The following is a 12,053-nucleotide window of genomic DNA, read 5'->3' as shown; positions in this document are numbered from 1 at the left end:
CTTAGCGATAATTATATTATCACAGGCTAATTCTGGAATTTATCTCCCTGGTAGCGCGTAATTAACAACCCGTTTCTCAAGTGCGATAAAAATTCCAGAGATAGTGAGGTTATCTCCCTTTTGCAGGGAACATAGCGATGTTCCTTACAAAAGGGCGATAACCTTGCTGATACGACCCACAGGGTCGTATCAGCATAATCCATCCCCTATGTTAGGGATAGGTAAGTCTGCATTTTAGCAGACCTTAGTTTTTGGAGAAAACTGCTGTTATCTCGAAAAACTAATGTGTGCTAAAATGCTGGGGCAGCCTCGTAAATATCACGATGTGAACATCAGCGATATTTGCAAGGTTGTCCATCCTGGGTATGCCCAGTGACGCCCACTTTGCATCTCATTAGAGATGCAAAGGGAGGCGTTGGGAAAAAGGGTGCTAACATGCGATTATGCATGTTAGCCCCCTCTTGTAAATAGGGTGATTTTTTTTCTCCGCTTTTTGGGCTTTTTAAGCCAAAAAAGCGGAGATAAAGCCCTTGTAAATATGCCCCTATATACTCACAAAGAGGCCGAGGTACAATAAAGAAGCGAATAAACATACCTCCAAAGTGATAAAACAGATGTTGGTATTGGTTGCAGAATATTTCTTCATATTGGCTCTTAGGGCCTAAGGGGCATATTAGGGCGGATAGAGTGGATTCTGCTGATACGAGCAAGGTTATCGCCCTTTTGCAGGGAACATTGCTGGAAAACCAGCGATGTTCCCTATAAAAGGGAGATAATCTTGCTATCTCTGGAATTTTTATCACACTGGAGAAATGCGTTGTTAATTACGCGCTACCAGGGCGATAAATTCCAGAGATAGCCTGCGATAATATAATTATCGCTAAGCACCGCCAGCGATGATTCTCGCTGGCCGTTAATATGCCCCTAGGACAGAACAGTAAAAATAACTGCACTATTAGCAGTAAGATGATAAAATCATTGTTTTAAAGGGCATATTAACTCGGTCGACTAATAATTATTTGGTGCATTTTCAATATTATTATTTTTTATATTTTGAATAAATTATAACTTTTATTAACAAATTGGCATAGTCATGATTGGATTTTGACACTGCATGGAAAACTGGGCTTTAAGCAACGTGCCTTTATATGTGATGAAATACCATGCCATTTATGAATCTTATTTTTGTATACTCTTTCGAAGTAGGCTGTTTCATTGCAAAGGAGTTAGCCTCACCCGTGTTTGTCCCATCACCATTAAACATTTGAAAGTGAGTTACCATGACAGTCTTCTACCCAAAACCATAATCAGTAACGTTGGGACTCGTAGGTCAATAGAAATAGTATTTCTCTTCGGCTTACCTGTATTGTAGTGCACAATGCCATAGTCCTCTTGCTCGTGATCATCCACTAAAAAGCCTCATCAACCAAATGTTGAGGTAAAATAAGTTGACCCAGTTTAACACAAAGTCTATTCACAACATCCTAATTGGCAAAACTAATGGTACCTCCAGGCTCATACTATCCCCCAGATTCATCATTGTCATGTTTTGTGAGTTCTTAATAGCGATTATTAAGGAATCGCTATTAAAGACTCGCAAAACGGGATTCATGTAGAAATCGCAATATGTTATGTGATTTCTACTGCTTCCTTATTTGCGATTCGCAAATTGCGAATCGCAAATAAGGAATGGCTTTCCCATTCATTCCGGAATGAATGGGGAGTCATTCCTTATTTGCGATTAGCAATTTGCGAATCGCAAATAAGGAAGCGATTTCAGGGGTGCCAGGGTGTCCAAAGGACACCCTGTAGCACCCCTGAAATGATAATGTACACTGATGTTGCGCAGACACATGTCCAAAGGACATGTGTGTGTGTAACATACAACTTAGAAAAATGCACTAAAGTGCATTTTTCTAAGTTTTCGCTATTTACCACGTAGACAGACTTCGCGGTAAATAGCGGCCCCAGATTGCATAATCGCAAATTTAAAATGGTTCATGAATTGCATTTAAGGAATCTCAAATAGAGATTCCTTAAATGCAATTATTCGCAATTTAGCGATTTCTCAAAATGCGATTTTTGCATTTTGCGTTTTGGCCTTGATGAATCTGGCTGTTAATTCATTGGGCAGGACACTCTTCTTTAGCGATCGTATGCTTCCAGTGTGGAAACGCTTAATAGCGTATAGATGTTCAGGGCACAGCAAATCAAATTCTGTTGGTTTACAGAACCAAAATGAGTATTTAGTAAGGCAGCCAACTGAATCCTTCAGTCAGGAAATGCTTGCAAAGGATGCAGCATTTTACAAAGGGGTAAATATAACAGGCAGCGAGCCAAGTCCAAGCGATTCACAGTAGTCCCCCTCCTTAGTGGACTGTTCACTCAAGACTACAAGATGGTAAAACTCTGAAATTTCTAGCCATTAAGAAAAATAAAGAAGGGATGTATATACTGCTCAATATGTACGTGCTAAAGAAAGATATACTGTTAAGCGCCCACTAAGTAAATTACCTATACATTTAGGAAAGCCAAAGGAGATATGAGCATTCTTATCTGAGAAATCAGAGAATCCTGTCAAGACCAACCTCCTTCCTGTATCTACCTATCCGGCTTTATTGTCTATACACAAATGTGGCTATTGCATTTTTAATATCTTATAGCATTAAAAATGTCTTTTTGAGTTTTACCCTAACTAAAATTCGGAACCTGATTCACCCACCGCCTTTAAAACTGGATCAAGTCCACAGTTCTGCACAGTTCTGCATTTAATATTTGATATTAACTTCAAAGTTAATTGAGGTGTATGAAAATATTTCAATCGCATTTCCCATAGTAGATGAAGCCTGAAATGTGTTTGGATCTAGGTAAACAAGTTGATTTAAATATTACAAACCAAGTATCCTAGTGCTTACCATAGCATAAAACATTTTCTTCATTACAGTCTATTGGTTTATAAGATGTGGAAAACAGTTCTTAAAAGGAAACTAATTAAACATTACTTTATCGAGACACACAACACAGAAAACAATTTACATATTTGCAATTGTGTGCTATAAATTACAACTCTAATATTCTTGTTCAGCAGTATACATACCACTTGTAGAATGCTTGACACACTTTCCCATGTGACTTCCATAATATGGTCTCCTCCATCAACCATACCCTGATAGCCCTATAAGTTTAAAAGAAAAGTAAACAGCGTTAGGAAGCAAGCCTGAGGAATTTATGGAGTACATCTGTCAAAATGATGGCTATTATGCAAAATGTATATCTGCATCATTGATATCAGCATGCACACCATACAGTAATCGATACTGACTTAGATCTATTGCTGCATCTAATGATGGCCTGTAGAACCTTCTCTAAATCAGGTAGCAAAAGATGTACTTGGACACATTGCAAAACAAGTCATAGAGCAGAACACATTGCACAGAGGCTGCGGTTTCCCTGATGAAACTTGACTGTGTTCCCTAACTGCAAGCACATGGTATGCATGCAGCCACCTATTCATATGCAGTATCCACATATCAGGGGCAGGATAGATGATAGCCACATAGTTCCCTGGAATTCTCTGAAAAGTGCTTTTAGGCATGGCACTGAAAAAGCCATCATTGAAGAAACCACTTTTTATGATACTTACAGACACACTAGCCTGTTACAGAACCTGGCAATAAATGTGGCATACAGTGCTAATCCTTGGGAGTGGGTTTGCTTGGGTTGAAACTGGAAACAGAATCAAACAGAAATCACCAAATTCCATATTGCCAGGCAAACAAATGGGGGACTGAATGAACAGATTGAGTGAATATCTTATATAGAGTGTAATTCATAATTAAACACCTCTAGGTGTGAGGTCCTAGGGGACATAATCAGCAAAGGTAAAAGCTGGGGATTGAATTCCTTTCATAACATAACCCAAAAAGCCTTTATGCTCATTGACAAATGGGGAGTTCATGTTTGTAGTCATTGATAAGGGACTCCGTCTACCACCCTGTCAGCCAATAGTGCCCATTAGCCAATAGCGGCTCCTGGAGGGAGTGCTGCCGGGCAGTGACACAGGGTGGGGGAGGGGCAGGGTGGGGATAGTAAACTCCAGATTATGGCCTAATGGAGGTAAGTACATAAATAAATAAATAAAACAAATGTTGTTGCGCGTGATGCATTGCCAAATGCCCTTCTCCCACCCTGCGTCACCTCCCAGCAGCACTCCCTCCAGGAGCTGCTGCTGCCATTAGCTATTCAAGCCTACTAAGATAGAAGATCTCCTTATAATAAATAACATAGGTGGAGACATACCTTTACCCAACCCTCGCAGCAGCAAGAGGGGAAAAGACAATGCTCCTCATAGACAGACAGATGCTTGCTTAGAAACCTCCCATTCCAAATCACACCCCCACCTCCTCTTAACAGTCCTCTGACTGACACTTACCACCAGCTCTGAACAAGTGAAACATTTTAATAGTTTAAAGGAAACAGGCCCATTATTACTGGGTCCATGCAGTTACTCCTTTTTTCCGGGGAGAATAATTTTAATTTCTGTTACTTGATGCAGGGGTACCGGCTGGAGTCAGAGATGCTTCTGCCATAGCACTAAATTTCAGCATACCTACTGGCACTTTTGTGGCACCATAATGTCACTTTTTTGACGTTCCAGTTGCGCAATGTGCCACGGTATATTTATAAGAACACATAAATCCACTTTACATGGCCTTATAAAAATGTGCCCCTTTCACACAGAAAACTTTGTGAATGGGGCCTTCCATGTGTGTTGCTGTGAGTGTTCCCACATAACACACATGGAACCTGACACATTCCCAGATTTACGAGAAATCGTAAACCTGGAAATACGTCAGAACCCCAGGGGTGGCGTTAGGGAGGCGCAACAAGTAGAAATGTTTTTATTTCTCCTTATGCTTTCCTTTTTCTATGTGTGCTGCCTTCTGCAGCATGCATAGAAAAAGGAAATCTCCTCTTCTGGTTGATTTTGTGCAGGAAGGTGTCCCTTCCAGCACAAAATCAATCAGCCCAGTGCAAGGGTGCCTGCATGGCCGCATGGCAGCCCATTGTGCGCCGGCCCTCGGGAAAAGGACAGGAATGCGCCGTATCCCCTAGATACCGCACATTGCTGCCCTTTTGTTTTGAAGTAGGGCAGCACATCAAGATTCCTTGCGGGGCGGCCCTACATCAAAACCTCCTAAATTAGGCTCCTATTATTTTAGCCTCAAAGCTGGTGAAATTTGTGAGGAGCGAGGGGAGAGGGTCTGAGGGCAGCCTTTGGTGAATGGTAAGGTGAGGGACTTTGGATGGTTTCACTTGATATCAGGCAGCCCTGCCAAGTGGCAGGCAATATAAATTAGGATAACCCATTTAAGTGTTGTTTATCGCATTACCACACTAAACTATATGGGCATGCATTATGAAACTCCTCTTTGAGTGAATTTCTTAAGGCAATTTCACTCTCAGCTGTGCGTCCTTGGCAGTGTGAGCCCGGCTGAGGGCCGGGAAGCTGTGACTGTTTGCCATGGATACCAGTCATCGCAGCCCGGGCCCGGGTTGCTTACTTTGTATCTGCTTCTCTTCCATCCGGCTAAGGCTGCTACCATGTGAGGTGAAGGGGGTGACTATGTTCACACCTTCTCCATTGATAGTGTGAAAGCTTCAATATTGGTCTAAAAAATAATTACGTGTGTGCATTGTTTTTAAACACTGCCTTTGTGAAAATAACCTGCACCACTGTTGAGCTGATAGCTCACGTTCTTGTGCTTGAATGGAAATATCAAAGAGCAGTGTGATAACGTGATACGGTCTAGTGGTTGGGGTGGAGTTAAGGGGAGGAACAGGAACGGGAGGAGCCAGGGGACAGGAACTAGGACACTTAGAGTAGGGACAGGGAACATAGAGGAAGCTTAATAAAGAGCTCTCATATATATATATATATCTGTGTAGCATCATTATTGTAGTAGGATACTACAGCTGGCGACGAGGGTGGGATCGGGCACATCGTGCAACCAGTGGTGATCCCGTGACGCTGCATGACCCTGTCCCCGGTGGCGCGAGTGAGAACTTTGCCCTCGCGACCACCGCGACGAAAGGAAGCGCCGCGGCGAAGACTGAGCCACCAGGAACACTGCCTGCGTGTCCTGAAGCCCCGTGGCTGTGGAGGCTGCGTGGAGCGTGGCGCGCTGCGAGTGAGTGCCTTGAAGAACGCAGCTAGCGCGATCGCGCGCCAAAAGGAATTCAAAGCTCACCCCCGAAGCGTGAGTCTTGGAAGGGACAGAGGACGTGACGTCGGAAGCTCACCCCGGTCGTACCTGTGCCGTTCGCTGCTGTGGTGGAGGCAGTGACAGCCTCTGCATCCAAAAGGAATCCCCTGCACCCGGTGAGTGTGGCAAGGGGGCCGAGAGACTGAAACATTGAAGAGAAAGCCAAGTCTCGTGAGAGCCGAGACTTCACAGCGGCGGCCATCTTTAGGTCAGGCAGCCACAGACATCCCCTATGTGAGGACTGTGGGCGGCCATTGTTGAGTCAGGCAAGCAAGGTTTGGAAACAAGCATTGGCGCACATAACAGCCAAGCCTTGGCAAATGTACAGGAACACGCATTAGAACATGCAAGGATTGCAACGAAACAAGTACAAGCACTGGTAGATGTAAGTAAACAAACATCGACAAGTGCAAATTCGACAGCAAAACAACAAGCACAAGCAAGTGCAAGGGTGCACAGTAAATAAGCAGAAGCAAATGTAAAAGGGAAAACAAGCACAAGCCAACGCAAAAGGCTAACAAGTAAATAAGCACGAGCAAACACAAATAACAAATAAAGAAGACTTTGAGCACAATCAAGCACTGGTACAAGCAACAAAGGTGCAATAAACCGAAGTGACTTTAGCAACAAGCGCAAGCAAAGACAAGTACCAAAGTAAGCTTCAGCACCACGTAAAGATAAATAATTAAAAGTGGAAGAAGCTAAGAAAGTAAATGATCCAGAGGCATGAGTAAATGAATAATCAAGAAAGTCTTCTCTCATCAACTAAGGGATTGAATAATTTGCACCAGTCCGGAAAGAAACGCAAGAACAAGATGTCAACTTTACAACGCTTCCTAGCGGACGAGCCCCAAACCACCTGCAGCTAGGAGGTGACACTAAATGAAAGCGGGAATTCGATGAGTCACGAGTCACACATGGTGCAGCTGAGGGGTGACCACTTCGAACTTAGGAAGTCCATGCTTAACTCATCAAAGTTTACCAAGACAGTCGTACTAAGGACGGAAAAAAAAAACCAGTAGTCAGCAGGGAGCGGCGAATCTTCCCAAAATCAAAGGAAGCGCCCAGACACAGGATCTCGGCTGAAGAGGGTCAGCAAATAGGACGGGAAGCAAGGTGAACAGTCCTGTGACAGTAGCAGACCAAAATCTTCCTCCCTCATGGCGGTGGGAAAAGCAACACAACGGTCCAATCCCTGCATTGAAGTACCACCCCCAGTGACGCAGACCGACAGTCAGAGTTTGGGTCCCCAATGGAACAGGTGGCTGGAATCACTGGATGATTTTCTTAAAACAACCGGTGAGCGAAGAGATGAAAAACGTCTGATACTACTACTTCAGCTGGTGGGTCACGAAGGCCGACGACTAATCAGAACATTTCCAGGAAGGGAAACAGAGACCTATGGAAGACTCAAAGAGACACTACGCGCTCATTTCAACGCAAAAGTAGACGTGGATCACGAACGCATTGCCTTCAATGCAGCACAGCAGGAACCAGGAGAATCATTGCCAAGCTTCATCACAAGGCTGAAAGGTCTGGTACAATGCTGTCATTTCAACACTTTCTCAAATGAGGAGGCAGTTCGGCTACGGGTAATCGAAGGCTGCTCGAGTCCTAATACAAAGCGCAAGATCATTCGAGGGCAGTGGTCACTAAAGGAAATCATCAAGAAGGCCGAAGTTGGAGTGCGGGTCAAAGCAAGAGAACTATCAAAAGAATTAGCCCCGGAAACAAACAAAACAAGAAACAGGGAGAGTGAAGGCGAACCAGAGATAAGACAACGGGAGAGACAAAGTGACATGAAATATTCTGAGTCCACAATACAAAAGACCGGGAGGATCCAGGATTACGACAGCCGCAGTGATACAACCTCAAGGAGCTCTTCAACCTCAAGGGGTTCTTCAACCTCAAGGAGTTAGGTAACACCAAGGGGTCATTCAAGGTATGGCAAAGGGGCAAGAAAGACAAAATATGGAAGACCGGACCAGCCACGTCAACACTGGAAATCGGTACACGAACACGCCAGAGCACCTCGCCACTCGCCAAAGTCTGGAGAGGAGTCGGAGAAAGCATCAAGCAGTGAGACACATCGCACCTGTAGCCCAGGTGTCAGGACACCAAACAAGCATGAGAAAGAAGCAAACCACACAAGACAAAATGAGTCACTCAGACACCGGAAAAGGGAAGACAGACGGGCACACGACACCCGAGACAACGAGGCAAGTGAGAGGAGGCCATCACCATCATACGAGAGAGGCAGAGACAAAGCGCCCGGGGATCAACCGCAAGAAATAGGCATGTTGTTATCAAACAACCTCTCCATCGAAATGACAACGAAGGCATGTCGAAAAAGGTACCCAGAGAACTATCCCAAAGATAACTCTGACTCGAGGAGCAGCTCGTCATGGCCTACCCGTTTCGGAAATCTACCATTCAAGACACCCTCAAAAGAATGTTCTCAAAGAGCATCAACAAAAGACTCCTCCGATTCAGAAAGCATGTCTGTCCGATCTCTCGGGTCGACCAAGTCATGGTCCCAACAATGGCCATGGCATCAACCATTCGAACACACCACAGAACCACCGGACATTCTTCCCATCCAGAGCGACACAACTCACACCCATTCTCTGAATACTCAATTACCCTACAAGATAACATGTCATGTCAGTCGCAGGTATATCAAGACATCAACAATATACCGTCACCTCTAAAGGGGTCAGCGAGACTGACTCAAAGGGCCTACAGAAAGAAAACAGACATAAGGGAGTTTGAGTTTTAAATTATTTATAAAGCGCGCGTTCACCGGAACGGTTCCATGGCACTATGGTGGATCAAGTCCTCAGAGACAAGAAAAACGGAAGGGGGACTAATGATAAATTATTGAGGGAAGGCTTTGGCGAATAAGAAGGTTTTTAGAGCCTTTCTGAAAAGTGAATATTGGGTAGTACATCTCAGGTGGACTGGGAGGGAGTTCCAGAGAGTGGGGGCAAGAGTGGAGAATTTGGAGCCCCCCCATTTTTTTCGGCGGAATCGGGGGATGGTCAGCAGGTGAAGGGAAGAGGAGCGGAGTTCCCTGGTAGGGGAGTAAAGTTTGATCTCAGAGGAGACAAACGCAGGAGCTAAGCCTAACTGGGCCTGAAAGACAAGGCAGCCTACCTTAAATTGAGAGCGTTCATGAATGGTGAGCCAGTGTAGGGATTTCAAAAGGGGAGTGACATGGTGAGATCTGGAGAGATTGTAAACCAGGCGAGCAGCCTGGTTCTGAACCAGCTGCAACCGACGTACGCTGTAGGCAGGCATACTGTAATAGAGGGCATTAGCGTAGTCCAATCGCGAGATGACCATAGCCAGTGTGATAAGTTTTAGGGCCGTGAAGGAGAAAAACCGGGAGACCCTACGGATAGTGCGGAGGGACAAAAAAGAAGAGGAAACCACCGAGCTCACCTGAGAATGCAAAGTGAGTTGGTCATTGAGTTTAATGCCAAGGGTTTTAACAGAGGAAGAAGGGGAGGGGGGGGACCCAAGGGAAGGGGGCCAACAGAGGGGAGACCAGGGACTGGAGCAACCACCTGTCAAGACCAACTCGGTTTTATCTGGGTTTAATTTCAGGTGGTTGTGATTCATCCAGTCCCGGATGAAAAGCATGGTGGATTGAAAATTAAATTTAGAGTCAGGGGAGTGAGAAAGAGAAAAAATGAGCTGGAGGTCATCCGCATAATTATATACGGATACCTCCATTTGCTGAAGTGCAAAGATGAGGGGGGCTATGTACAGATTAAATAATAGGGGAGAAAGGGAGGAACCTTGGGGAACACCGCATAGCAGCTTCCGGGGTTCAGCCGAGAAATCTCCCAGACGGACTGCTTGGGTGCGGCCATTTAGGAAGGAGGACAGCCAAACCAAGGCCGTGCCACCGATCCCCGCCGCCCTGACACGGGAAAGTAAGATGGAATGATCCACCGTGTCAAAGGCGGCGGAGAGATCGAGTAGCACCAAGGCCTGGGGAATGTTCGTGTCTAATCCCTCTCTAAGATTGTCGAGTACTGAGAGCACGACTGACTCAGTGGAGTGACCTGGGCGAAAACCGGCCTGGCGAGGAGCTAAAATAAGTTTTTCTTCCACGTAGGTGGTAAGTGCTCTGGTGACATGTCGCTCCAAGATTTTCCCTAAGAAGGGGAGCAGGGAAATAGGGCGATAGTTAGCGGGGTCAGAAAGGTCTGCACCAGGTTTCTTGAGAATGGGGAGGATTATTGCGGCTTTAAGAACAGGGGTAACCACGCCCTGGGAAAGGGAGCAGTTAAGAAAGGTAAGCGGAGGCCGTGGGCAACACGTGAAGATGTGGGAGAGAACATGGGCAGGGCAAGGGTCAAGTGGAGACCCGGATTTAACCAAGGACAGGAGGGAGAGGAAAGATTCCTCGGTTAGTAAAGGGAAAAAGTCCAGACATGCCTCTGTGGGGATGCAGGGCGGGATAAGGAAAGAAGGGGGGGGGAATGTTAGCTCTGATAGTTGCAATTTTATCCATAAAGTAAGAATTCAGGGAGTCGCATAAAGATTGTGAGGGGGAGGGCTTGAGGGTAGTTCTGTCGGAATAGGCCAGTTTGTTAACGATAGAGAAGATTTCTCTGCGTTTATTCTCCGCGACTAGAATTTTAGAAGAAAAATAATCCTTTTTGGTGGAAAAAATAAGTTTTTTATATTGCAACAACAGGGAGGTATAGTTAGCTTTGAGAGTGGGACAGTACTGGCGTCTCCAGGCCCGTTCTGCTCGCCGGACTGAGAGTTTTAGCGATTTCAGTTCATCGTTGAACCAGAGGTTGGAGTCGTTTGTCCGTCTGGAGGGGACCCGCCTAAGTGGGGCGATGGACTCACCGACTGAACGAAGCCAAGAGTTTATGGAGTTAGCTTGATCTGAGGAGGACAGGCCAGATATAATCGGACTAGAAGCGGGAAGAGAGGAAGCTAAAGAGGCTACATCCACCCGGCCCCAGGATCTTACCCAAATATTTTTAGGGTGCGAGGGTTTGGTGGGCGGGCCGATTTGAGAGGAAAAAGAAATCAATGAGTGGTCGAACCAGGGACAAGGGGAGACAGATAGGGATGCAATAGGACAATTGAGGGACCAGATCTGGTCAAGGGTATGACCTTGGGTGTGCGTAGGGGAGTGAATGTGCGAGATGAAATTAAGGGAGCGTAAAGTTTCGGAGAATTCCTTAGAGGTGGAGCATTCAGCTGGATCAGCGGACCAGAAGTTAAAGTCGCCCAGCACCAAGACTGAGGAGTTGTTAACTGCTAGGGTGGCTGCAAGTTCTTGAAACCCGTCAAGAAAGGTTTGAGGAGGTTGGGGGGACGATACATAAGTAGACAGGTGAGGGGCACTTTAAGAGAGAGTGAACGAACCACTAGGAAGTCTGAAGTGCCAATCGGGGGAAAGCTGAGAGGTTGAAATGGCAGTTCCTTCCGGGCAATCAGGGCAACACCCCCACCTGATTTACCGGTTGGCCGATCAGCTCGGAGGACGTAATAGGTAGCAGGGAGAGATGCTAATAAGATGGGGAGGGAGCTATCACGAAGCCAAGTCTCCGTAAGAAACAGGAGGTCCGGTTTGTGAAGATCCAATAGGACAAAGAGTTTGTGGTAGTGCTTGACTGCACAACGCGTGTTAAGGTAGTAAATGGAGAGAGGTGTGTGCCTAGGGCTGGCCTGGGAGTTAGAACCGGAGGGTGGAGGGGGGGTGCGGGGTTCGAATGAGATGGGTCAAGAAAGGTGGGGAGAACAGCTGGGATT

At 45.8% G+C, this 12,053-nt stretch overlaps 1 protein-coding gene across 3 annotated transcripts in view; it reads right to left on the bottom strand.

The window, feature by feature from the left end:
* Window positions 1-12,053, bottom strand: part of PFKP (phosphofructokinase, platelet) — a 383,854-nt gene that overhangs the window by 267,306 nt on the left and 104,495 nt on the right. For all 3 annotated transcript variants that reach the window (XM_078663306.1, XM_078663305.1, XM_078663307.1), the window contains exon 3: window positions 3,098-3,175. In XM_078663306.1, coding sequence (XP_078519432.1) covers window positions 3,098-3,175 — 78 coding nt within the window. The remainder of the gene's footprint in view (window positions 1-3,097; window positions 3,176-12,053) is intronic.

Source organism: Lissotriton helveticus, chromosome 10 (assembly GCF_964261635.1).
Source record: "Lissotriton helveticus chromosome 10, aLisHel1.1, whole genome shotgun sequence".
Taxonomy (NCBI): domain Eukaryota; kingdom Metazoa; phylum Chordata; class Amphibia; order Caudata; family Salamandridae; genus Lissotriton; species Lissotriton helveticus.
This window is presented reverse-complemented; position numbering and strand designations above follow the sequence as displayed.